Here is a 27,671-nt window from a genome sequence, read left to right as displayed (position 1 = left end):
ATCAAAGGGAGGAGATAAAAAAATGACGTGGTCGAGTGGGTGGCGAGTGCATTTCTCTCCCCCTTTATTTGTAGCCATTCCCATGTGAGTGACATTTCTTTCTTTTCTCCCTATCTCTCTTTCTTTTCTTTTCCTCATCTTACCTTTCTTTCTCAGCTTTCTCATCTCTCTTTCTCTCTTTCCCTCTATGATTGATGTGAATTCATCATCTATCTTGATAAATTCCTGACCATTCCCATCTTGCCTTGAGTACCCATTTGAAGAAAAGCTTCTATTTTTGGGTTTTCACCATGGCCGCCCCTCCAAAGCCAGAAGAGATAACCCATCTACCCATGGATCAGCTTCAAGGGTTTGAGTACTGTATTGACTCGAACCCATCTTGGGGTACGTCGATTTTGTAATACTGCCACTGAATTATAGCCGTTTTTTCTTGTCTTATTTATGTGTTTGTACCATTTTCTTGTTTGATAGGTGAAGCAATCGCTTTGGGCTTCCAACACTATGTTTTGTCGTTGGGAACGGCTGTGATGATACCGACTCTATTGGTCCCATTGATGGGAGGAACCGATGTGAGAATCAGTTGGACTTTTGAATGAAAATATGATTTGGGTGTGATTGTATATTCATTGAATCTCCGTGTATGCATTTTTTTTAACTGTGGTGTATTGAATCAGGATGATAAAGTGAGGGTAGTTCAGACATTGCTATTCGTGGGTGGGATCAATACGCTATTGCAGACGTTATTTGGAACGAGGCTGCCAACGGTCATTGGCGGTTCGTATGCATTCATCGTCCCAATCATCTCCATTATACATGATTCTTCATTGTCTCGAATAACAGATGGTCACGCGGTTAGTAAAGGATAATCTATCATTCTCTCTGTAGATGTATATGTTTATGTATGTATGTATGAATCGGAAGTGATGTGATGCAACTGATTTGAATTGGGTTCCATGTTTTTAGAGATTTCTTCAAAGCATGAGAGCAATACAAGGAGCTCTGATAGTCTCATCAAGCGTGCAGATTATTCTGGGATATAGTCAGATTTGGGGTATCTGTTCAAGGTATTGTTTGCTAGAGGAATCATACGTGTGCACACTTCACACGCGGAAACAAGGCTCATTGGGGCTGCTGATTAGGAGATCCCGTCTGTGTAGATTCCATATCTTGAAGATTCAACGGATAAGATCATCAGGGGGCACACATGTGCAAAGTATGTGGACGGTTAACTGAAATCAATCTAACAGTCGAAATTCTCTGTACATGTGTGATCCAACCGATGATTGTATATAAATCTTTGTTTTTATGGATATGACATGGAGTCGGAATCGCCTGATGAACGGCTCGGATTTCGTGTACATGCGCCTTGTTTTCAGCTTGTGTAAGGCGAGTTCTCTTTCAAAGGACAGTTAAGCGAGTATAAATAACATATCTAGTCCTGATGCATCGGAATGTACACAGTATCCGTTGATATGATGGGCCTCTGCAGATGTGGCATGACCCAGAAAGTTTTCAGGTTGGAATATCATAGCCATCCATCTTCTTCCCAACCATCTATTTGTAGGCTACTGATCGAAGGCTAGGGTCGTTCTAACCTGGGAGATTTTGGGGCATTCCCCATTCACGGTGGGGCCCATCAGATCAATGGGTTATTGCAAAAAGGTTCTAAGCAAGGGTGCAGATGAAGGACGATAAGCAAGGGTGCAGATGAAGGACGACGAGCCAGACAGCTAAAACATCATTTGATCAATGATCAATAAGATTTTTCAGGCTGCGTCTCATTGAAGAGATGACCCATCAATTGAACGGTCCAGATCAATGGGCAGATGCATTGATTGGAGAACAAAGATTGTTCTGTTGCACTAAAATTAGGTTGAAAATGTTACAGGTTTTTCAGCCCGCTCGGGATGGTGCCTGTGATTGCGCTGGTGGGATTTGGCCTTTTTGACAGAGGCTTTCCTGTGGTAAAAAAACAAAACGCAAAACGCTGCAGCCACTCATTCAATCTTCCCTTTTATAATTGTACCGTTACACTTCTCACACGTGCTAGATCTGGGCCATGTGCTAGATGGAGTTCAACATGGACTCCCGAAAACCAGGCTGGTCCACTCATCAGCTGCGCTGCACACGTACGTTGAATATGAGCCATTGGTCATCTGATGAGTGGATTGGCTTGATTCGTGGGACAGGTCATGATCAAGATTTTGCCACGTTAGAACGTGTGTCGGATCTCCCTTCACACGAATCACGAATGAAGTTTGTATTTTTATTTTTTTTTTCTCTTTTTCTCTCAGATATCTTTTATGTTTGTGTCTGTCAGGTTGGAAGATGTGTTGAAATTGGTGTTCCTATGCTTATCTTATTCATTGCATTCTCCCAGGTGCTTTATCTCTTTTTTCTTCTTCTTCTTTCGGTGCACATGGGATAAATGTACCTCAGTCCAAAATGTCGAAATCATGGCCTCAGTGTACATGTCTCACTCAGAACCCCAAAATCATATTGATCGGATGGTCCTAACTAACCTCTGATTAATGGACCTTTTTATGTTATGACCTACCTATGATTGATAGGACCCATGATTTTGACGGTTAGGATATGAACAGCGATCCATGATTGAACTACACATATGAAGTGAATGTTTCCATGACCATGCAAAATCATATCTGCCGTAGTACCGAGTAATAATCCCCCTAGGTAGGTACAAGTGGGACATTGTTTGGTGATCCACACTGTCAATCTGGAACTCCATGACCTTCTTTTCATACCATTTCAACCGATTAAAATGGGAGGCAGATCAGATGGATGATCTTGATCATATTTAGTTTACTAATTCTCTTAATTCGTCTTGTGGGTGCAGTATCTGAAGCATTTTAAGGCAAAGCAACTGCCGATTTTGGAGCGATTCGCACTACTAATATCAATTACAGTGATATGGGCATACGCTCACTTGTTGACAGCGAGCGGCGCATACAAGCATAGACCTGTAACCACCCAAGTCAACTGCCGTACAGACAGGGCTAACCTCATTTCTTCGGCACCCTGGTATGTACTTTCTCTCTTCTTGAGAACCACAAAAGACCCTGTTTGGTTGTCACTTAAACATGAGTTACTTTCATTTTAGTTAGTTGTGGTTATGTATTAAATATCCTAGTTTATATGAATTATGGGTTATTGAGATTATTTTTAATTCTTACCAAATCTTCTAAAACATATCTAGTGTTAACTAAAATGAGATGAACTTGTTGTTAAGTCTGCCAAAAACATCCTATAACTCATCTAAGATGGGTTGATTCTAAAATGACTGAGATTCAGAAGTCTATGCCATCTGGTTCGAAGGGAAAATTGGATTTGATTTGACCTTTCAATAGAGTTGTAACATGCAATAGGTTAATAGTTCATATTACAGGTGTAGACAAAAGATGTAGATGAAATAGATACATTATTCATTTGTTGTACATATGTGAATCTAGTGATTTGATATTTTTTTAAAATTGAAATGCTTCAATGCATTAGCAACATAATTTGTGTTGTTATACCTGCTACTACAAATGTACAAATGATTTCACCTAATACAATTGTGTTCATGAGAAGTCAACAACCGTATTAGTCCCCATTCATATAAATTTTAAATTACAAACCACTCATCTAAGATATCACAATGAACTAGAAATTCAGTCAATTCATTACTACCACGTTTTGTACTGATGTCAATACATATAATATGCAAGCTTCATTAATCAAGTACAACTTCAATTACAAGGGCAGGCAATAAACAAAAGAATACAAGATTATAAATTACACACCCACCGCCCCCCCACCCCCCAAATACAATTGATACTGCCATAACCCAACACCCTAGTTGATGTTTTTCTGCTATCCAACTGTTTTAGTGCATTAGCAACATGCAATTTGCACTGATGCAGCTGCTACTACAAATGACTTCACCCTCGCACAGTTGTGTATAGAAGAACACTAGTCAACAACATCTTCAGTCCCCACTCATTTGAAAGAATTTAATAATAAAAAAAAGACTGTAAATTGCACTACTAGTAATCAAGAATGGAATAACCCTAATTACAACTAATACTATCATAACCCAACACTTCACACCACTTAAGCCCTTAAAGGACCATGAAACCACAATCTTCTAGTAGATTGAGGATCTGTTCACATCACAGTTCACCCTAGACTTGATTTTTTTGTAACCCTTTATATGAATTAATGAAAATGTGTCGTGTACACATATCACATGTTGGACCTGTAATCACATCATAGACTTTCTCAATGTGATTTATAAACCCACCATGTATACACATACGAGGTGTATTTTCATTTGTCCATTTCAAGAAAAATATTCAGCAAGCTATATAGGCTTTCATCTAGACTTGCTCTACCAGATGAGTGAGAGGGCATCTCCTTTTATAGGTTGAAGGATCCAGATTTTACAGGGTTTTAGTTCGCTACAATAGCCCACCGACACTAGTGACTTATAAAAAAATAAACTGCTATAGTACTGTTACAATGATACTATTTGCTACAATACTGCCAACACAATAGTAATATTACATAGCAATTGATAATTTGCTAAATTTGTTCCACGATTGTTATAATTATGTTGGATAAAATTGAACAATTCCCAAGCATGAATTTCTGATTGAGCAACGGATGGTGTGTAGTTTTCATCAGGAGTTGGGATGAAATCTCTAGAAATGTGGAAAGCGATTAACACATATCTATCATAATGAGTTTGAGGAGATTTTTTCATTCATATAAAGGACGGAACTACTGCAGCTATTTTGAAGTGTTCATTTCGGATTAGCAACTTCTATAGCAATTACTGTTGTAAATTGTCAATTACTATAGAATATTACTGCCGTGTCAACAGTACTGTAGTAAATAGTGTCACTATAACAGTACTATAGTAATTTTTTTATGAGTTACTGTAGTGTCGGTTAGTTACTATAATGGAATTAAAACCTTACAAAATTCAGATTCTTACTAGCCAGGTTACTGTAGTGTAACTAGAATCTTATAAAATCCGGACCCTTATCGACAAGCTACTGCAGCGGAACTAAAAGCCTATAAAAGGAGGTGTTCTGTCACTCATTCGGCAGATGAAGTCCAGACGAGAGACATTTAACTTTTTATATTGATTATTTAAAATATTAAAATTTTGCAATTAAATCACAATAAACTAAAAACCGCTAAGATTTTGAAATCTTGAGATATTGACACAATAATATCATTTAATTAATATCAAAATCTTGCTCTATTTATTATTGCAGTTGTATAATCAAGGGTTCTATTTTTATTCATTGCTTACAACATTGTTAAAGTTGAAGATGCTTTATTGAAGTCTATATAACATTTTAATTTTCATCTCACATACACACTAAAAATTGTCAACCTATTACTCTAACTTCAATACGTAGCATCTGTATTTATTGATTAAATCTCTAAGTACAGTATTTTGAATTCAAAGAACCAAAATCCCCATTGTATTAGCAGATCACAACTAATAAGTCCTATGTCCCCTTCCAGATCTCATTCCTTTTACAATTCATTGTCATCCCACACCTTTGGGCCTTGGATCCCCCCAAATGAATCTCATGGTGTCCCATAAGACATGATTAACAAAAAGGTCCAGACCAAATAAACTGACATGGAATGCTAACTGCTTGCCTTGTTCACACGTGGAATGTGGAACACGTACGTGTCTTAGATTCATCCAGCTTATCACAGAGAATGCACCATTTTTAGTGTATGCCTTTCTATCGAAATTTAGGCCAAAACTGATAATTAGGTGGGCCACAGTTGTACCAAATAAATAGATGGGTTAGAGAAACTAGCGGTCCACATTCAACTTATGTGTGGTTAACCACGAGTAAAATTCAGGCCGATCTGATCGTCAGGTGGGCCACAGTTGTACCAAATAAAGAATGGGTTGGAGAAACCGACTACAGGTCAGCATTTGATGTACATGTGTGGCTTACCATAATGAGCCACGCGTGTCAGCTTTACACGTATGAGAGACAAGTGCAAAACAACAAAAACAAAAGGTTGCACTGTACCACACTTTCGGTGAGTAAAAGGGACTCGGATTGAGTGACTTTGTGCTGCTGAAAAAGCTGTGGGCCCCACCATGAGTTCTTGATTTATCTAGGCCGTCCATCCATTTTGCCAGCTCCAAATCTCAGGTGGAACACACCACAGGAAACAGTGGTGACTGATCCAAATCTCGCATTGAACCACTTTTCCTATGGTGTGGTCCACCCGAGATTTGGATCTGCCTCATTTTTAGGCTCATGTCCTAAAATGAGCTGGAAAAATGGAAGGACGGCATGGATAAAACACATGCATCATGGTGGGGGGAACGCGGTTTGGCTAGTGATGCTGCCACACTAGCCAGATGGCCAGTGGTTGGTGCTCTGTGGGCCCCACTATGATGTATGCATTTATCCAGGCCATCTATCCATTTTTCCAGATCATTTTTGGGATTGATAAAAAAATATACCATAGAAAAACAGTAGTGGTTGAATGTCCACTACTAAAAACCTCCTAGGGCCCACTGTAATGTTTATTTTACATCCAACCCGTTGATTAGGTCATACAGACGTGGATGAAGGGATTTTTTTTTCTTTTTTTAAAAGAAGCAAGTATCAGCTTGATCTGAAATTTCTGTAGCCCCCGAAGTTTCTAATGGTGGCCGTTCAATCAACACTATATCTTATGATGTGATCCACTTGAGATTTCGATCATCCTCGTTTTTTGCCTCATACCATAAAATTATCTGGAAAAATGGCCGGACAGTGTGGATGAAACTATACATCACCGACCACTAGCCATTGGCTAGTGGCCCTGTGTTGGGGTTCGCAGAGATTTTCCAGCAGCACACAATACAGATTTGGGTGCAAAAGACCAACGGGCTACCGAGGTGAAGGAGGTGGTAACCTAGTTTTTATATATTATTATTATTATTATTATTTTCCTGTTTTCCCTTGGGCATATGCTGGTGGGGCCCACCTGATGTGAATAATAATAAGCGGTGAGCAGAGCCCGTCGTGCATGTGATTCATTCGATCACGGGCTGGGGTGGTCCCGTGCTCAGGGTTTGGCGGATACACGTTTATTTGAAGAGAGTAGTAATACATTTTTACAATGAATGCAGGATAAAAATACCGTACCCGCTTCAGTGGGGTGCACCTACCTTTGATGCAGGGCATTCATTTGGAATGATGGCCGCTGTACTCGTTTCCTTGATCGAGGTAGCAAGAAGGGAGCATCTCATCATGCATCTTCCCATATATTTCCATATAATACATACAAAATAATCAGCTATAAAACGGTGGTTGTACTTTTGCAGTCAACAGGAGCCTACAAAGCCGCATCTCGACTCGCAAGCGCAACACCTCCTCCCGCTCACGTTCTCAGCCGCGGCATTGGCTGGCAGGTATCCGTCGCGTTCCTTTCTCTACCCGCATCTCTGCCTACTCGCCTACTCTTCCCACACCTGATACGCCCGCCTCACACCAGGGCCGGCCCAACCCACCATGAAAAGTACCCGGCCCAAAAGCCCATGCGGGAAAAGACGAAACTCCCCCTCTCTTTTGTAAGAAACTAACCAAAGGAGCTTATACTTCTGTTGTTGCTGTGGAAACAGGGAATTGGGATCTTATTGGACGGGCTTTTCGGAACAGGAACCGGCTCTACCGTCTCCATGTAAGTTGCACCATCCATTCCCTTTACACTAACCTGCGCCCATGTCCATTTTCTCTAATCATGCGCTCATGTACTCCTCCATACACAGAGAGAATGTGGGTCTTCTTGGAGTCACTCGAGTTGGAAGCCGTAGAGTTATTCAAATATCAGCTGGTTTTATGATTTTCTTCTCCATATTAGGTACCCAAATTCTCCCAATTTACAAATCTGCCACTCGAATTTTTTTTACATGTCCTCATTTCTTGAATTACAATGTGGTGTAGGGAAATTCGGTGCGCTTTTTGCTTCAATACCATTCACAATCTTTGCAGCTGTCTACTGTGTTCTATTTGGACTCGTTGGTATGTTCTATTTCAGCTTATGTATAGATGATGTAAATGTGCATGTATGCATGCATACGTGTGGCAATGAATATACATGTATATATGTGCATGCACGTATGGTAAAAAATACTAATCTGCATGTCACGTATGCATGCATGGCAAGAACCCAAAAAAAAAAAAAAACTAATGGGTGTGGACGTATGTTGTGTTTGCAGCTGCTGTGGGGCTCTCGTTTCTGCAATTTACTAACATGAATTCGATGAGGAACCTGTTCATAACTGGGGTGTCTTTGTTCCTGGGGCTATCTGTGCCACAGTACTTCTATGAGTATACTACAGGTGCTAAGCATGGTCCTGCTCACACCAAGGCCGGATGGGTGGGTACCACGTCACCTCCTCCACTAAATCATGGTTGAAATATCGATTTTGGGTCCATCATATCACCTGAATGCCGATCCACCCATATCATTCATGCACGATATTGGTATGTACGCACCAGTTTTGGATGATGCGATAGTAACGAGATTGCTACGCTCGCCCACCTCACACGTGCAGAATGAATAATAAAGAATGCTACGTTTTCTTGCCCACGTGTGGAGCGAGTCATATGTGTGTGAGCCGCTGGTCGCACAATCCTAACTGGGTAGATGCCATATATCTCCAGGATTAGACGGTCATGATCAGCAGGTAGAACACAAGTTTACAGAATAAATTAACAGTAAAGAGAAACTGACCAACATTCCAGATTTTTCATACCCATTTGGCCCACCTGCTGATCAAATCAGTCTATTTTCAACATGTGGCGTATCTAATAGATTTTGGATTGCCTGATAAGCGGCTCAGATCTGGCACACATTTCTCATCTCCATATGTGAGGCAGGTGAACCTGAGGAAGATCAGGTGTATAGCACCATACCATTATTCATGTACATGTGCTGCTTTCACACCAAGGCTTTGGATGGTCACATTCAAGAAATAATGGCAGATGATTGGCTATGTGCTGAACAGTGGCTAGTGGAGTATGGTTTATGGCCCACATGTGAATGGACCCCACACTTGATTACACTTACCAATGTGGTACACGTTCAATATCTAAGTTGGTGGATCTCTTCGTCCGCCATTTTTAGCTGTCCACTTTTGGAAGGGCCCGAATTATGGTTCATGGCATTCAGAGGGTGGAGGTCACTCGGTGGACAGCTACGATCTGTTATAAATTTGGGACTACATTGTGAAATTTTTGTTGTTATTCATTGAGGCGATATACCAAGATATCTTAATATAAGATTATACTAATCTAATCTAGATTATGGTAATCTACTTTTAATAATCTGAATTTAGAAATGAATGCATTCATGAAATTTAGGAGTAGAGCCGTTAGGTTGCAAGATGAGGGAAAGTAGACTCGTATGGTTTGATCATGTGCAACAGAGATCAACAACTAGGCTGGTTAGAAAGAGTGAGTTGGTATAAGATGAATGCTCTTAAAAGGACAAGGAGACGGTCCAAAAGGAATTGGGAGGCAGTAAGAAAAGACTTTAATGATAGCTTATGGTCTAACTGAAGTTGTGGCCCTTGATAGAGTGGAATGGTGGAAAGGAGACTCATATGGTTTGATCATGTGCAATGGAGATCAACAACTAAGCTGGTTAGAAAGAGTGAGTTGGTATAAGATGAACGCTCTAAAAGGGCAAGGAAGATTTAATGGTGGCTTATGGTCTAACTGAAGTTGTAACCCTTGATAGAGTGGAATGGTGGAAAGTAGACTCATATGGTTTGATCATGTGCAACGGAGATCAACAAGGGCAAGGAAAATGTCCAAAAGGAATTGGGAGGTAGTCAAAAAAGATTTAAAGGTGGCTTATAATCTAACTGAAGTTGTGGCCCTTGATAGAGTGGAATGGTGGAAAATATTCATGTAGCCAACCCCGAGTAGCTGGGATGATGATGACACGGTTGTATCTAGCTTAGATGATGATGATGATGATGATGACACGGTTGTATCTATAAGGCAAAGGGAAGGACCAAAAGGAGTGAGTTGGTACAAGTTGAAGATTCTGAAAAGGCAACAGAAAGGCTTGAAAGGACATGGGATGGGGCTACTTGATTCCTGTAGCCCAACCCCAGGTAGCTGGGAAAGGCCCGAAAGGGCACAGTTGTATCTATCCCAGCCACTTGATTCATGTAGCCAACCCCAAGTAGCTAGAATGGCTTTTAGATGATGATGACGCGGCTGTATCTATATGGCAAGGGGAAGGCCCAAAAGGAGTGAGTCGGTACAAGTTGAAGATTTAAAAGTGCAAGGGAAATGTCCGAAAGGACATGGGAAAAGGATTCATGTAGCTGCCCCAATTAGTTGGAAAAAGGCCTGGATAATGATGATAATGACGACAACACAGCTGTATTTTGACCACAGGTTCAACAAGCTCTTGCTCTTCTTCTTCTTATTCTTCTTCTTTTTTCTTTTTCAACAAGCTCTAGCTTATGAACCTTGACAAAGCATGTACCACTGAATGAAATATATAATCTATTATGGTGTATATCCAATTGTTCCTCTTTTAGTTTGGCTGTAATTCAAGCTTGTGAAACTTAATGAATTGTTCATTGCTGCAGTTCAATGATTTTCTCAATACCGTCTTCTTCTCTCCACCGACCGTCGCTCTGATTGTAGCTGTTTTTCTTGATAATACCCTCGACTACAAAGATGCTGCCGTGGATAGAGGAATGCCATGGTGGTCTAGATTCCGAACATTTCAAGGAGACGGCCGGAATGAGGAATTCTATACCCTCCCGTTCAACCTCAACCGCTTCTTCCCTCCATCATAAGATCACATGCCGTAAATCAAGAAAAACACTAGCCGAGAAGAAGACGATGAATGACAATCTCAATGAAGGAGATGAGGAAGAGGATGATGATTGCTTATTGAGTTAGTTCATGTGTTCCAGTAAGAATGGAATGTTTGGGTTTACAGATTGTATGTATATCTGAGTCTGGTTTTTGGGCGTAATCTAATAAAATTAACGTATTTGCTTTTCTATGTTATCATTAAGAAAGTTTATGCATGTGGGGGTGGGAAACAGCTTACCCAAAAAAAAAACATGGAAACTTGTGATTTCTAAATGGCCAAAAAATAAATACACAGAGGCTTATGGCTGCTGCCATAGTGAGGATGTGCTATCGAATTTTACACATGCATTCCGGGCACCTTGGTTGCCTGTATATGCTTCGACCCACACGCCGTACTCGCACTCTTTGGTTTTCATCTATCATTTTCCTCACCCTCCCCTCAAACTCGCTCCATTCTATGGTGCCATTTTCTGACAAGATCGACGCAAATCTCTTCTTGTTGGGTCGGAGGGTTGGAGCATATCCACCACCGTAGTAAGTGCGGTATCCTGTCACCAGTGAGGAAAGCTGGCTTCCTGAATCGGTCATTGCAAAAACGTCTGATGTTGCACAGGCAATAAAATCCAGTGCTGCCATCTGCATAAGCCACAGGGAAAACTTCCAACATTTCAGGATCAATACAAAACCCTTGATCATCAACTTCATCTCTCAAAATCCTTCAAACGTGTAAAACAAGGAAACAACAATTCTGTTTCATATTAATTCGTGCATGTGAAGTTACACATTTTCCAAAGAATCCAATACCTTCAATACAAACACTTAAAAGTTTCATGTTGGATTTTTGCAAGAAAACATTAGTAGCTGAAAAAATGGATAAGAAAATGGGTCAAAGGGTAAGAAGTTTAAAAGAAACACAAGTAGCTGAAAAAATGGATAAGAAAATGGGTCAAAGAGTAAGAAGTCTAAAAGAAAAAATCCAATGTGAGTTTAGGGCAGCCAATCTGTGCAAAACTTGCATTTTCGATATATTGTTCCAAGCTTGGGTCTATCTGATCTGATCATATGCTGTGAATCATCACCCAGCTGTAATACAATGTCATTGTTGAATGTTCAGCTTTGAAACTGAAGCTTAAGCAGTCAGATTAGCAAGTTGAAATTCAACGCCTTCAAGAGGATCAGTGTCATGCTTGGTTAGCTGTGAGCATAATCCACATAGACATAAAATCACTTATCACACTAGCTGAACTATTGAATCAATATTTATGTTTTTTCTGTATGTGAATAGAAAGTATGTCAAGCGTGTCAATGTTTTTTCAAAGATGGGTAGTTTGGGTCTGCAAGCATTTTGATTTCTTTCGAGCTGAACTCCTGCATCATTTCAATATTTACATGGGAGATTGTCCGCCAAGATCTACCAACATCAATTGGTTCCGGGTGGAATCCTATGCACATTCAGAATAGTATTTGCCTCCAACTTTCCAAAATGTGGGTGGGAAACGTGGTGGGAATCCCCACTCATAATCAGTGGAAGGTGGGAGATGTTTGGCAAATATCTGTTGTGTACAAATTGGTAAATACAATCTTTTCGTGATTAAAAAAAGGGAGTCACAGGGTTCAATTTTCCAGTGTCCGTACTTGCAGGATTTGTGTCTAAGAAGAGGACGAGGGGATGGCCTAGACTTGGAATCAAGGCAGTGAGGGGATTTGATAGGAGCTCAAATAAGAGTGGCTATCAAAACAGGATCCATAAAACCCAACTCAAAGAGCTGGGATATGGTTGGTGGTGGTGGTGGTGATGATGAAAATTTTCCTGATTTGGTTGTTAGGTTTTGGTTGACAATCACTTCTGAAAGTGTATATACATTGATACTCAAAAGATCAATGATCTTAGGATCCCGAAACATAGTTGCATGTTTTTTTGAAACCCAGGATGTTGAAAATGTTGACCTGATGGACCCAACCATGGATGGAGGGTGCCCCAAAATGCACCCAGATTGGAACCTCGTCATCATTAGAGGATCCTAAAGTTGGCCTCTCCATTAGGTGTGATCCATTAAGCCAAAGATCAATACATTAGGATCTTCCAATCCGGGATTTTATTTTAGGCATGCCCACGGGTCTCATTAGACGACCAAATCATTAGGCCGCTCAACAAGCTATACTTTAGATGCTCCTATAGACCCTATAATTCCTTGAGACTATATCCTTGAAATTCTGGTGAAATTTTGGCAAGAGACAAAAACTAGGGCCATCAACAGAGCAAGTAAGCCTGACTCTTGACTAAGAATACAAGGGTTTAATATGAGCAGAAGTAGGCCCAATCCTGTACTATATGCAAATTTCTGTACTGGTTACTTCCTATTAAAAAAATGGTGCAATTTTGGCAAGAAACAAGAACTAAGGCTATATCAATGGACCCAGTGAGCCTGACTCTTACCAGGCAATACAAGGGCAAAGCATGAGTGAGCCAAGTATTCTAGGGACGAAAAAGATCCAACTAAAATTTTGTGACACCCAATCCTGGACTACATGTAATTTCTTTGTACTTGGTAGTTCATGTTTATTATAATAGGAAAAATCAATTTTTTCCATGTTGCGCCAAAGCCCAAAGGATAGCATGAAAATCTCCCAAAGGATAGGGTCTACATTTCCAGCTTGTGCACATAGCCCCAAGCTTAACACAAGTGACCACACACACACAACCAAGAGATGGCACCGGACTATTGATAAGTATGGAAATGGCTGCCTTTCCCCATAAGGATTTCCCTCATTTTAATCCTTACATCCTTCAATTGCACACCAAGCTTTTTGGGATACACTCCTGTGGAAAAATCGAAGGGTTCTAAGACCGCTAGCAATCAATGTGCCCACCCAAGAGTGCCTATCCAATGCTATTATAGATACTTTGCACGTAAACATCTATCCACTATACCTACATTTTTCCAGAAAGATTTAGAAAGCCTTTACACTAGATGTAGAGCTCTATGTGCCTATTTGTCTAGGCATAGGAGCTAATGCTTAAGCACCAAGCACTTGCCTTCATTCAAGCAAGCGCTAGCCTTTACACCAATTTTTGGTTTTCAAGATTGATAAAACCATGGCCTCTTCTTGTCCAACCAAAGGGCGCCACATTAGTGTAACTACCTAACTACCTTTTGGACGGGAAATCAAGACCCTAAGAGTATAAATACCCCTTCAAGCCTCATTTACAAGGGGTTGGCTGATTGCTTTGGGACTTCAGACACCGACTCCTCCAAGATGAAATGAGCCCCACTAGTTTGGACACTCCATTGCCTTTGGAAAGTCTCTGTGATGGGAAGGCTCTATGCCCTGGCATAGGTTTTTTAAGGAAGGCTTTGCACCATGTGCAAATCAACCATCCCTCTTCTACTGCGGGCATGGACCCCATCAAAGAGCTACCACATCACCTTTATGCTAGTCGTAAACATGCCCTTACTCCAAATAACAAGCGCTAGTCCTATTCCACCATGAAAGACATGCACTAGACCATAGATGCAAGGTACAATGGGTTTGCACCAAGGTCAAGGGTCGTGCTCACTCTTCTATGCTTCATATCTTGCCATGCACAATGTTCAATAACACACACACTACCCCGCTTTTAAGGGATGTGGTCTCATTCCTTTCCCCTTAGGACTCCAAGGCACGCTGCTCATGCCTTTGCCTCTATCTACAAAGGATGGCCGGAATCAATTCTCTCTTGCTCTTCTACTACAACATCTCCCTACGAGAGAGAGAGAGAGAGAGAGAGAGATCTTCATCAACCTCAGTGACGCCCTACACCTCTCACTCAATCTATATCAAACTCATACCAACACTGGCGGCTCCATGTCATACAACACCAAATTCTACCCTCCATCCCTCACGTGAGACCCAAGGTAGTGCTAGAACCTAGAAGTCCCGACCACTAGGGGTGTGAACGGGCCGGGTTAGGGTCGGGCCAAGCTCCATCCAAGCCTGTCCTGCATTTTTCAACTAGGTCCCAACCTAGCCCAGGCCTGTGACGGACCAAAATAGTACAACCCAAGCTTAGCCCTAAATGTTTATAGGGGGCCTGGGCCTGAGCCCAAACACATGCAGTCTTAGCTTTACACCTAGGCCATTTTGGAGGGTCTTGGGGGGGGGGGGGGGGGACGGCCCCCGTTGGGTTGGTTCGATTGGGGCGCAAAGATAGAGAGAGAGAGAGAGAGAGAGAGAGAGAGAGAGATGAGTGGAGGTGTGTGGGTTTTCTTTTATATGATGAAATTATTACAAAATTACCCTTTGAAAACCCTAATGGGTCGGGTTGACAGGCCATTGTACATGGTCCAAGCCCAGCCCAATTGACATATGGGCTTGAATTTTAAGCCTGAGCTTAGCCCTATGCCTTGAAACTCCAGCCCAAGTTTGGCCCAAGGCAAGCCAAACCCAGAAGCCCAACGGGTCAACCAAGCCCATTGACAGCCCTACCAACCACAACAACATTATAAAAAATTGTCCAACGGGGCAAACAACTAAGAAGCTCCACACCTCACTACACAAGACCTACATGTCTTATGGATAATGACTATCTACACTTCGGCGGCTACAAGGATATGGCAAGTTATTATCCTCCCGCTCAACTAAATTGGCTATTCAACGCTCGTTGGCTACACGTATATGAAGCCAATACCTCTTTGAACAAGTTCATGATGCCCTCTAGCTATACGAGAGGCTTGACACTCAATAGCTATATGAGATACCATGACGCCTAAAAGCTATGAAATGCCAAAAGCCTAGCTACTAAATCCTCAATGCTAGAAGGCTAAAGAGATGCTCTATGCTACAACTACAGATGCGGACACTCCGAAACAAGCATCACCATCGCTACAAATGCAGACACTCCAATACGAGCATTATAGCATTCTACTCATGATTGCATAATTTGCATTCATGATGAGCATACTTGGATTTTCCCTTTTAATCAAGGTCTTTCCCTAAAAAATGTAATCAAAGGCCTGTGTGAGACCATAGCTTAGAATGTTTTTTGTCCCATTCCTTGAAAGGGATATTTGGGTGCACATCTTGTTAACAATGGAGTTAATAATCAAACATAATATCAATCATCACAAAAGAAACACACTTGAAAGTAACAATCTTATAGGTTTAATATCTTATTATTGTCATGGACTTGACCTAACCTGGTCAGGTCAAGCTTGACAGACCAATGACCTCGACCTCGACCAAGCCCAGCCCAATTAGCACTTGGCCAGGGTCACTGACCCAACAATAACCAGGTTGAAGCTGATTTTTTACCTTGGAAGAGAAATTCCTGAAAGGTGCAAGTTCACTCGGCATGAGAAAATCTTCCTTTGTGACCAAGTTCGGGTAGAGGGTAGTGAACGGAAGCATCCTTGATTTCCCTCCATATAAATCAGATCCGGCAAGGTAGATGTAGGTTCCGCGTTTATAACCAAGAGCAGAAAGCATAAGTGCCGCCTCTTCAGGTGTCAACGGGCATCTTCCCAATTTCCTCAATTCCGAAGGAGAAGTGAACCTGAAAGTTGTCACATTATGGAGGCAGAGAATATCCTATTAAGAAATGCTAATCAGCACCCTAATAAAGGAAGAGTTTTGCAAAGACCATGCACCTCTAACAGGGCCACAGATGCTGAGTTATCATGTGTTCGGGACACCCAGGTTGTGCATCATGTGAGCCCAACCATGTAGATGAACTAGAGCAAAGATCAACTAGTCAACTCATTGGGTGGGCCCCATGTATGAAAAGATCGACATTTGACATGTGCCCAACAAGTAGATCAGCCTGACTTTTGGGTGGCCTACCTCATGAATGGCATGGATGTTCTGCACAAATGGCAGGTAAGCATGTGTGAACAGGTGAGGCATGTATGGCCTTGAATAAATTCAATGGAGGACACATTTAAGACCCAATAAAACAAGATAATCTATAGCAGAGATTTTCATCTAAATGGCAACAGACAAAACGTACTCGGTGTCTTTCATGCGCATGATTAGCAAAGGAAAGTGAATCTCCCTATAGGCTTGCAATTCCTTTCTCTCGTTTTCTCCTCCACCAAAATCACATAGAGAGTATGCTACCATGTCCATTTCAAACCTCAAGTGCAAAGCAAGATATTTAGATGGGCCTCTTAATGCTTCATGCTGTTTCGGGGGAATACTGGGCATGAACTTTCCAAACAATTGCTTATCTAACAAGCTCCGTCGTACGTCATATTTTCGGATTCTTCTAACCAATAAAGCACCAACTCGTTGAATTTTGGGCACAAACTTCAGTGCATGGAAGTTACATTTGCATCTTAATCTCTGTAAAATACAATAAAACTCAGTCCAAAGAGAAAAAGGCTACTTAAAAACTATCAACAGGCTTCAAACAGAGGTGACAGGTGACAGGGGAAACAGAATATGTTGAACAGAATGCAAAATGCATGCATAGATGTAGAGATACATAACAAATTTTCGGATCTCCTTAAACATGGTTGGAATTCAATCAACCCTTCTAATGGCATTTAAAGCTACCGTTTCATGACCTGAAGACTAGCGACGACGCCCACTTGTTTAAGAAGCTCAGTGATACCAGGAAATGGTGTTGACCCACAAACTATAATGTCTCAAACCAACTTCCTTACACAACAAATCTGTCAAGGTATTATGGCAGAATTCTTAGGGTCTACTTCAGGGATAAGTGAAATGATAGGAAGATTGCCATTATGTCGTGGAGTCCAAAAACTACATATCAACAACTCTGCCACCCAAGCCATATGTAGTTTAGAATACTTTTGTATGTCATGGTCTGAATGGCTTGAAACAGATTATCAATAGATTTTCAAAGTTGTTTGTTTCTCATATTTCATGCAGATCTCAGCTCTTAAGCTTTTCATGCCTTTTCAGATATTAAACCCCTTCAAGGACAAGATTAACCTCAGAACTGGGTAATTTTCAAGTAAAATCACATTCAAAGAACCTTATTCAAGCAAAAGAACAGTGTTCCACATAAAATCACATTCAAGGAACCATATTCAAGTAACATTACAAAGGAAATTTGGAACCATTTCAAGTTGAGAGATTAAAAACAAATCAGAACAAAATAAAAGAAAACCAGTTCCTTCTTTTGAAGCATGCTGTAATCGATATGACATTTGGAAATGTGATTTTGATGTATCAAATTGTTGTAAGGCAATCTACAAAAATGTAGCATGGATGGAAAAACTCAGCAAGTTTGAAAGGATCTGATCATATTTCTCTGACAACCTGCAACTTAGAAGGCAGTGGATCAAAGGCAAGCCGATTGCCAAATCCAAGGAAATGAACAACTCCATTCCGTCGAAGGAGAGGAAGTATCTCATTAACAAAATAGATTGGTTTTGCCTCCTTCATAATATCTGCATCTGTAATCTGTTAAAAAGAAAAAGAAAAAAGAAAGAAAAGAAAAGAAAGAACAGGGATTAAGATTGCATCCTTATCATGGACACCTCAACTTCATAATAGAAGCAAAGTATCAAACATCAACTCGGGAAAGAACATACCAAACTACCAATTGCTTCAAAGTCTAGTGACTGGAGATGAGAAGGCAGCTGCTTCACAATACTGAGATCATCCTTCAAATAATGCATGAAATACTCTTCTTGATAAATGTCACCAAACTGGCTGCACTACCATCAAATAAACATAGTATTAGTTTGAAACAGAGAATTTGAAAATGATGCATGAGAGGTGGTGAACGTAGTTTGCCAACCAGAGCTTGGCTCAGGACTTGGTCAGTCACTGGTTCCGGGTCGACCTGGCAATCAGCGGGTTAACTGGGTGGGTTAAAAACGATTTTTTATTATTTATTATAGAAACTGATCTCTTAAAAATTACAGATCCACCCCTAAACACTCGCCCAACTCATTTTGACTCGGCCATGTCAATCAAATCATGCTTTGCCTTGGGAAACCAGGCTGAGTCCTATGCATTCCTTGTTCTCCCAACCCAGTGACCAGGTCATTGACTGGGCCAGGTTGACCCAGCTGAGTCCTGGGTCCGCCTGCCTGGTTTGCAAACTATGGTGGGGAATACAATAGCAATAGTAATGTATGTTTCGATTCTATCTAAAATGATGGAATGGAGAGATCAGCATGAGAAACCAATAGAAACTATAGAATGAACTAATCTGATTGATGTAGTATCAGAATATGATAGCAGACCTGGGATCCTTCCAAACACTGCTGTAAAGAAACTTAGGAAGAACAAGAGTCGCATTGAGTAGAGAAGCAACCACAACGGCATTGCATACCTGTAGTCATTGACAATTACACCAACCATGAACGCTTATTATTTAAGAGATGACTTGGTTCTAAACACAGCTCAGATATTCAATGCCTTCTTCAGTATTACAGAAATAGTGCTAAGCTTGATCCAAATGACATGTAACATGTCACAACCAAGTCACCTTAAGAACAGAATAAACATTTAGATTAAGTGGAGAGAGTCGATATCTGCACCTGCAATGACTGATGGTAGCACCCATTCTTTCTACTTTAGGGTCTGTTTGGATTAGTGAAATCCAAAAAGTAGATATGGAAAGGAAAGGAAAACCGTGGATAAGAAAATTCATGGAAAAGAATCATAAAAAGGCTGTTTGTTATAATCAATATGATTACCATAGAAAAGTGAAAAGGTCAATGGCCAAAAGTGAGAAAGTCTCTAAACAAAATGCAAAACAGGGTTACCAGGTTTTGTGGAGGAAACAAAAATCGCCCTTTTTTTATATATGAAACCATGGGAAGGAAAACCGTTTTCCACAGGTTACTTATTGTTGCAATCAGCCCAAAACATCACATATACAGAAAATGCTTTCTTTTCCATGTTTACTTTTTGGATTCCACCAGGCAACTTTGTGCTATTATATTGCATGTAGAACCGTTGGTTAGCTTTTCGAGAATTCATTAATATTATTTCTGAAAACGCTGCTTGATGGAAATCTAATCATGCTGGTTTTAAAATCCCTCTAGTTTAATAACTTGCATGTTTACCAGTGTTTTCTAAGAAGAGAAAATGTACAAGTAGTTAGAGCCTTACAGCTACTCTTTGTTGGTTTAGACCACCGTTTGCACTAACCAGTATATACCCATTGCTTTTGGTAGTTTTCCCTGTTCAGAAATCAGCACATTCCACTTTTAGTAGAATACTGAGACTTAAAGTACCATTATCTCTCAACCAGCATTTTAACTGATTTCAGGGCCAGGAAAAATAAGAAGGAGAAGAAGCTAATCAATTTACAGATTTCCCTTGCTGATCAATGAGCCAAAAGACTAACATAAGTGACAGGATTACCTTGATATTGAAGATTATCTTTGTCTGTACAAGGTTTCCATGCAGATGCCTGTTTATATGGCTCCTTCCATAGAGTTGATGGCTCAGGTTTAAATTGATTCTATGGACATAAATATCCGATCTCAATAAATAAAAAAAATAAAAATAAATAAATAAATAAAAGAAGAACAATCATGTATAACTTATAGATGCAAAACAAACCTCCACAAGAGCTCTAGAAGCCAAATCTAGAAGACGTTTGTACATCACTTTTGGTGTCTCTTCATTGTCAACATGTGTGGTCCCCTCGTCCTTCTGTAGAACATGCACAAACATAATCCCTGTTACACTGGCTTCACTGTCATGGTGATTGCTCCTCGTTTCGAATCGTATGGAATGAATTATTATACTTGCTCCAAAATTTTACAAATAGTTACATTGCAAGTTCCCTTGCAAATATACAAAGATCTTTGTGGTCAAGATTTTCCATATGGTGGCCCAACATGGATGAGCGATGGAACAAAAATCTCCCCCATCAAACAATACCTGCCACCTAATTGGTGGAGCCTGATCCATCATTTGCTATCAACCTCACCTGCAGTTGATCCAATCAGATGGTTCTTGGCTTCAGCCCACTTCTTGCCTTCCTGGAGGCTTTTTCGCTGTCGCGTATGGTTCGTTAGCTTTATTTTCTTTTCAACCATCCATTTACTGGTCAATCATTGAATGGATAGGATTGTCCAATATGGGAGTTTTGCACAGCATTGCTGATCCATGGCAGGCCCACCAGATGAATAGTTGGGATCGCTGAAAGGTGGGCCCCACCTGTACTAAATGGTGGCCCATGTGAAAACAATACCAATTTGAGCTGAGCATTTAAAGAAAAGGGTGGCAACAGCAGCCATGATAATGAAACGGATGAAATACTGGAAACCAACATTAGCATCTCACCAAGCACCGCAATGGCTACATTGTGGTTAGCAACTCACTTCCTCAAGAACTGTTATTCAACACTAAATTCCATGCAGAGGCAGTTACCAAACAATTTATAAAGATCTGATCAATTGTAAGCTATCATCCACAAATATACTGACCATGATGCACACTATCAGACTCGTAATGCATCAAGAATATATGTGGAATCATACCTGCGACCCCTCCAATGTTCCATGGACTGGGCCACTTTGAAGATTTAAGCGATGGACGAGAGACAGCATCAGAGAATCCAGCAGAAAAAAGGAGCCCAACAGCACCAAGACAAAACCGATCGTCCTTACATGCTTACAAAGCAACATCGGTCTTCTCCCACCAGGTGACCCCTTTGATGCATTGAGCTGAGAATTAGCATTCTTCGAGCCATTAGGCACCATACCTTTGGTCCCAGAGAAGTAATCCCCACCAATTGTTTTCCTCCCAAGGGAAGGATCTCCACCCAATGTAGAATCCAAAGATTTGGTCTTGTTGTTTTTTGTTGAAAAGGATGGCTTTTGAACATTCACCGACTCGTTCGAGAATGGTGGCAGGCGCAGCCATTTAGGCGAGCCTTGCTTTCCCATTTGACGAGTGCTGCTCTATATTAAACAGAACATTCAGGATTATCGGAAACAGATGTTCTGGCTGAAAGAGCATACACTGTGGCGAAATGCACAAAATCTGATCTACTTATTCTAATCTTTTGATGTTCTCCTTCAACAGCTTGTGTGAACCGCATGGCTGCAGCTAAGCATCAGTTGAGACATTTTAATCATTGAAACATACCAAAACAATGGAGATTTCCCAAGAACGTACACCATCAGTCTACTTGTCCCGATATTTAGAAAACATTCTCATTCGAATGAACCGTCACAGCTCAGGATCAATCAGGACCAAAAAAATAAACAAGACTGAATTCCAGAAAAACATTCTAAACATCAAAACATGCAGAAACAATAGAGAATTTCTGATGAAAACTGCAAAAACCCCTATCTTTTTCAGCAATTACATATAGAATATAAACCTGAAAACCCAGAAATGGATATTGGATTCTAAAACAATTCAATAGAAGAAATTAGATTTTTTTTCTGATTTCAGGAACCTATTTACCCACCAAAGCTCCATCGATGAAGGATTTTTTTTTCTATCACTAAAGCTAATAGAAATCAGTTTCTCCAAGCCGGCTTCTTGAGAAAGCAATGGAAAAAGTAGGATTTCAGGCGTGGGAATTGACGTTTAGTAATGGATTTTGCAAGAAGGTAAGTATCTGTTGGAAAGAGGAGTGGAATGGAAGTGAGATTTGAATTTTTAAAGAACGGCAAAGAATCGTTTTCTCAACAACTGCTCCTACCAAACGGAGATTGAGATGTCTGAATTTCCATTTCCTAAAGAAAGCGTGGTAGTGAAGGAGAGAGAAGAAAAGTCTTGAACCCGCCATGAGAGAGAGAGAGAGAGAGAGAGAGAGAAAGAGAGAGAGAGAGGGAGAGAGAGAGAGAGAGAAGCGACGGAGGTAGCGAAGACAGAAGATCGTCACTCTCGTAGCGGGGGATTCGAACTAGAGCGGTTGGAATTTGGAAAGCTAAAAGGCCCTCGACTTTCCAGGAAATTACTAAAAGGACCTTGCTATTTTGTCCAACTGACTAAAACCTCCTTAACCCACGTTCCATTAAAAAGAGGCCATCAGATCTTCGAACTTGGGGTAGTTTTGGTTCATGGTCCATCCACAGTGGGGCCATCAGATCAACGATCTGGATCACCCAAAAATTAGCCTCAGTGCAGCAATCTTATTGGGGATTTATTGCAAATTCTACGGCCAGGATCTTCTGATTTGGGAGGGTTTTAGATCATGATGCATCCACATTCAGGCCCATCTAATCAGTCTGGATCACCCAAACATTTGCCCCACCAAGACGATCTCATCGGTTGGGGGCATCTATGGTAATTTTGTTAAGTAAATAGACGGTTGTTATAGAGTGGTTGTCAACTGTTATATGAGAGAGACATTTCTGCTGAATCATTTTCGATCGATGTAAGTTGGATATATTTTAGATTTTTATATCTGGAAATGAATGCGTCCACCTTTTTCTATTAGAAAGACTTTTGAAAGTCTAATTTTGAAATGCTGGTTGAATTCCATCAAATTCATGAAATTGGTAATTTTCTAATGTTTTTTTTAAATTAAAATTTAAGGTATTGGGATAGTGTTAAGAGGCCGGTTCCTTGCAAAGTAAGCGTGGCAACGGTGGGCTGAGGTTGGTTCAGGTCTGATTTTGAATTAGTTGGGTTGGTCCTATTTAAAATATTGATTTTGCCTCACCCAAGTGTAGCCCTTTGCTGAATGAGCCCCACGGTAAGCTTAAAGTCTACTAGTAATTCACCATGCAGGAAATAAAAAACCAATAAAAGGCAAAAAATAAAAAAATAAAAAAAAATCACTCACCAGCATATAAGAGCTATCCATGTTGTGCATCTATTAATTCACCTGCTTATAGCTATGTTGGAGGCAAGTGTTTCATGTGTATTTCATTCAACAAGTCTACTCAATGAATCTTATTATAATGACGGAATGCTTTGAAAACCAAATCTATCCAATAATTAGGTAGGCAACATCTTAAAATTAAAAAAATAAAAATAAAAATTGACAATTGCCCGTTATCTCCAAATTCACGTGGTGGCTACACACGTGGTTGGATTAATAAATTTATAGAGCCATATACGATGAATGTAGCTTGCACGGTGACCTGCCCTGTGGGGCCATCATGATGTTTGTGTTTTATTCATGTTGTCCATTCATTTTGCCAACTCATTTTAAATCACAAGCGCAAATTTGAAGCATATCTATACTTCAAGTAGACAAAACCACAAGAAACAGTGGGAATGTTAGTGTTCGCCATTGAAGCCTTCCTAAGGCCCATGATGATGTTTATCTGTCATCTAACCAATTGATAAGGTAATCGGAAAACACAAATATCAGATTGATTCAAAATTGTGTATCCTCAACTATAAGCATTCAATCCCACTACTTCTTGTGGTGTGATTCACTTGAGCTTTAAATATGCTTCAGTTTTGAGCATATGGCGTAAAATAAGCTGAAAAATGGATAAACACCGTGAATAAAACACATACATTACGGTGGGGCCCACGGTTTTACCATCACAAAGGTTGCTAGGCAATGAGAGTCACTCACCGCATCATGCACAACCCTTTTAGAATAAGCTTATTGCATAAATGATTCACTTGCGTGTTGGGTGAATCACTTCAATACTAAATTTAAGTCTTGCCAATTAACAAAGTAGGCATGAATCATGAACTTGGCCATCAAAGGGAATATATATATATATATATATATATATATATATATAGAGAGAGAGAGAGAGAGAGAGAGAGAGAGAGAGAGAGAGAGAGAGAGAGAGAGAGAGAGAAATGTCAACTCGGCACTTCACATGCACGTGAATAACTAAAATACTTAATTACTTATTATCCAATCAGCAAAAAGAGCATAAATCATGAACTTGACCATTAAGAGAGAGATCCCCAGCTTACAAAGTTGGGATCATGAGTCATTTGCAGAAGAGCTGGGAATGGCTCTACCCACCGCAAAAAGTATTTAACATTGATCAAATGGTTATGATTCTCCGGTCAAAGTAATTTTCAAAAGGATCAGTAATCAAAGGTGAACCCAAACCAAATCAATGCACTTTCTAGTATAGGCAATATGAGCCAACAACTTTCTGGGCCATCATTTGAAGAATTAGCATCCTCCTATCAAAGGAAAAAGAATGTGCTATCTGTGGGCCGAAAATATTCGTGGAAAATTAGGGCACCTTTTCTAATATTATAAATATATATAATTTATTTCAACTGTTGGTTGAATTTTTAGGATTATTATGTCAAAGTAAATTTTAGGAGGTATCAACAGTGAAGGGTGGACCCCACATGATAAAGGGTCTAAATCGTTGATAAGAACTTTTCTACTATAATAAATATGGTCTGTCAATTTCCTATAAATTGTATAGATGGTTAGGATCATCTTTTCAAAGTGAATGTTTTAGATTGATGGAGACACAAAGGCAGTAACTGCAAGATGAAATGTTCAAGTCAGTTACTCTTCAGTATAATATATATGAGCAGTCAGTTTCCAAGACATTAGCTTGGATGGTTACTATCATCTGGTCAATGTAATTTTTGAGGGGAATGGAAAATCAAATGTGGCCCCCACACAATGAACAATGGTTAGACTTTTTATGGTGCAATAAATGTGGATCATCCATTCCCTAGTCATCAATCAAATGACTAAAATCATTCAATCAAAGTGAACTGTTTTTAGTATCAGCTATGGAAGTTGGGCTAGATCACATACAGGACCTCATCTACTGTAATAAATAGTGGATTGTTTATTTTCTTTTCATTGATGGGATGGGTAAGAACTAAGACCACAGTACTGTAAGAGTGACTTTTTTTAGGGATGGGCAATCAAAACTAAGCTATCTATCATGTACAACATGTAAACCCAACTACCAAACAAATTCACTAAGTCATTGGATCTGACTCTATGGCTCAATGATATATACCACGTTTAAACGATGTGGTGCCTTTGTTTTTTTAGAAATTGAAAGAATTGCAGTTTCACTCAACTAATCACTGAAATCTGATTTCCACACCCTTGTGCATTGTCTCCTTATGAATGTGGGTCCAAGGAACCTTGGTGGTTTTCTTTCCTTTTTTTTTTTTCTAATAACATCTATTTCCTTTATCTGAAGATTCTCTAATAGAATCAGAGTAAACCAGCCAGCCCAAAAGTGGGCTTCGGCTTGGATTTTGAACTCTTTGGGCTAGCCCATTGTGCTTGGTCTATTGAAAGAATGCATTTTGCTTGTGTCAGAGCCCACTGATGGACATTCCAACTCACAAGGCACGCTGCCCATTTTTTCAGTAAACAAGGCCATTGATCTGTTTGTGTCCCACCATGGATGGATTATGCCCTTAAATATCCTTTGTAAGATAGTTTTAGCCTTTCCATTTATCACAGACTTATGACAGTTACAACAGAAAATTACAACAGTGCACATGCATCTGAAAGAAATCACAAGATTTATTTACCCATCCATGATAGGATTCAACAGGAAGTGAGCAATATATTAAGTTTTTTGAGGGATGGACAATCAAAGGTGGACCATATGATGGCCCTTCTCTCAACTACAAGGTAGTCTCTACCTGTTGAATTGGAACCATAAATAAAGGCAATGCTAATATACTTCTTTATATCTGTTGGTCTTGCTCTCAATATTGAGAAGAACAAGGAAAACTCATGGCCATGTAATACTGATGGTGGGTTTGACAGGCTCCACGATGAACTGCGCTAGCATGACTGCACCTACACAATAGGGTCGTGCCTGTTGCTAACAGGGTGGCATGTACATGAGGTGCGCCCATCCATAGGGTGCGTTGCCACGCATTTACCTCAAAACCCAAAAATCAGGCCAGTACAAAACTCAGCATAAACCAAACCATAGGGAAGATTTGGGATAGGATGCTACCATTAGTTGAATGTGGGATCCACAGCAGTTTATATATGCCATTAATCCGTATATCTAACATGAATCACAAAAATGGACGGTTAAAAAATCACATTGTTCTGAAACTCAGGTGGGACATACTAGGTTCTAGGCATAATTTTACATTGTATCCTATGGTGAGGCCCACTTGAGATTTTGATCAGTGTGAGGATTCCAGTCCAAAGAAGCTCCATCAATTCAGAGTAGTTATCCTTAAGGAAGATGATGATCGACTTCATCACCATTCATCTATGCATCAAACAGTCTGCCCAACCCAAAATCAAACTCTTTACCCATATTAGATGTGTATAGGAACTGAGCTAGCTCGGTTAGCTCGCTCGACTCGACTCGAAGAGGCTCTATTTGACTCGGTTCGAAGTTGAGTTCGAGCTGAGTTGAGCTGATTTTTTGAGCTCAAAAATGAGTTTGAGCCGCGTTCGAGCTAGCCCCAGCTCAACTCGACTTGGATTGAACCCAGCTCGAAGCAAACTCAAATCGAACCAGTTCGGTGACTCGGTTACTTTGATATTGATGTTGCTCACCAAATATTTGATGAAATGATTCAACGAAGTGTGGTTGGTGACAAGGAGGGTATGTATATGAAACTAATACCATTTTTTTCTTGATTTTTATGTTATATTGAAGGTGTTTGATAAAATACATGTAAAATGTTTGCTGTTATCTTAAATACAGTGAGATTTTGAAGGTGCAGTCCAAGTGTTGGTGAAAATGATGCATAGGTAAACTCAGCTCGATCTTAGCTCGAACTCAACTCAAATTAGCCCGAGCTGTTGACCGAACCGAGCCGAGTTGGCCAGTCAGGCTCGAGGACCGAGCCAAGCCAAGTTTGAGTTGAGTCGAGCTGAGGCTAACTTGACTTCGTTTGACTCGATGTACACCCCTACATGTATCTAACTAATATGGGTTCGGATACGAACTTTAGCCGTCA

The 27,671-nt window shown here is 40.2% G+C and overlaps 2 protein-coding genes across 2 annotated transcripts; one reads left to right on the top strand and one right to left on the bottom strand.

Annotated features, from left to right (window-relative positions):
• The first annotated feature begins 77 nt into the window (after positions 1 to 77).
• Positions 78 to 11,074, top strand: LOC131245410 (nucleobase-ascorbate transporter 2). The gene is made up of 14 exons (XM_058244862.1): positions 78 to 384; positions 472 to 569; positions 675 to 851; positions 964 to 1,064; positions 1,889 to 1,964; positions 2,321 to 2,380; positions 2,858 to 3,042; positions 7,169 to 7,265; positions 7,364 to 7,450; positions 7,661 to 7,719; positions 7,808 to 7,899; positions 7,983 to 8,060; positions 8,258 to 8,418; positions 10,652 to 11,074. Exons 1-14 carry the CDS (start codon positions 291 to 293, stop codon positions 10,862 to 10,864), a joined length of 1,578 nt encoding a protein of 525 aa, XP_058100845.1. The 5' UTR covers positions 78 to 290; the 3' UTR covers positions 10,865 to 11,074.
• Positions 11,061 to 22,645, bottom strand: LOC131245409 (O-fucosyltransferase 8). Its single transcript, XM_058244861.1, has 10 exons — positions 21,344 to 22,645; positions 20,418 to 20,510; positions 20,217 to 20,316; positions 19,962 to 20,032; positions 19,088 to 19,176; positions 18,428 to 18,548; positions 18,153 to 18,296; positions 16,873 to 17,207; positions 16,179 to 16,419; positions 11,061 to 11,522 (listed from the first exon to the last, which is right to left on the bottom strand). Exons 1-10 carry the CDS (start codon positions 21,749 to 21,751, stop codon positions 11,214 to 11,216), a joined length of 1,911 nt encoding a protein of 636 aa, XP_058100844.1. The 5' UTR covers positions 21,752 to 22,645; the 3' UTR covers positions 11,061 to 11,213.
• Between the last annotated feature and the right edge of the window lie 5,026 nt (positions 22,646 to 27,671).

This window comes from Magnolia sinica, chromosome 5 (genome assembly GCF_029962835.1).
Source record: "Magnolia sinica isolate HGM2019 chromosome 5, MsV1, whole genome shotgun sequence".
Lineage (NCBI taxonomy): Eukaryota > Viridiplantae > Streptophyta > Magnoliopsida > Magnoliales > Magnoliaceae > Magnolia > Magnolia sinica.
Note: the sequence above shows the minus strand (reverse complement) of the source record. Positions and strands in the feature narration are given on the sequence as shown.

What these genes read in the sequence shown, in the direction of transcription:
- LOC131245410 (XM_058244862.1), top strand. Translation starts at nt 291, where the DNA reads ATGGCCGCCCCTCCAAAGCCAGAAGAGATAACCCATCTACCCATGGAT. An exon ending in CATTGATGGGAGGAACCGAT is followed by an intron (nt 570 to 674) that starts GTGAGAATCAGT and finishes GTATTGAATCAG; the next exon opens with GATGATAAAGTGAGGGTAGT. An exon ending in CTCATTTCTTCGGCACCCTG is followed by an intron (nt 3,043 to 7,168) that starts GTATGTACTTTC and finishes CAATGAATGCAG; the next exon opens with GATAAAAATACCGTACCCGC.
- LOC131245409 (XM_058244861.1), bottom strand. Translation starts at nt 21,751, where the DNA reads ATGGGAAAGCAAGGCTCGCCTAAATGGCTGCGCCTGCCACCATTCTCG. An exon ending in GAACATTGGAGGGGTCGCAG is followed by an intron (nt 20,511 to 21,343) that starts GTATGATTCCAC and finishes CATGTTCTACAG; the next exon opens with AAGGACGAGGGGACCACACA. An exon ending in AGTGTTTGGAAGGATCCCAG is followed by an intron (nt 18,549 to 19,087) that starts GTCTGCTATCAT and finishes ATGGTAGTGCAG; the next exon opens with CCAGTTTGGTGACATTTATC.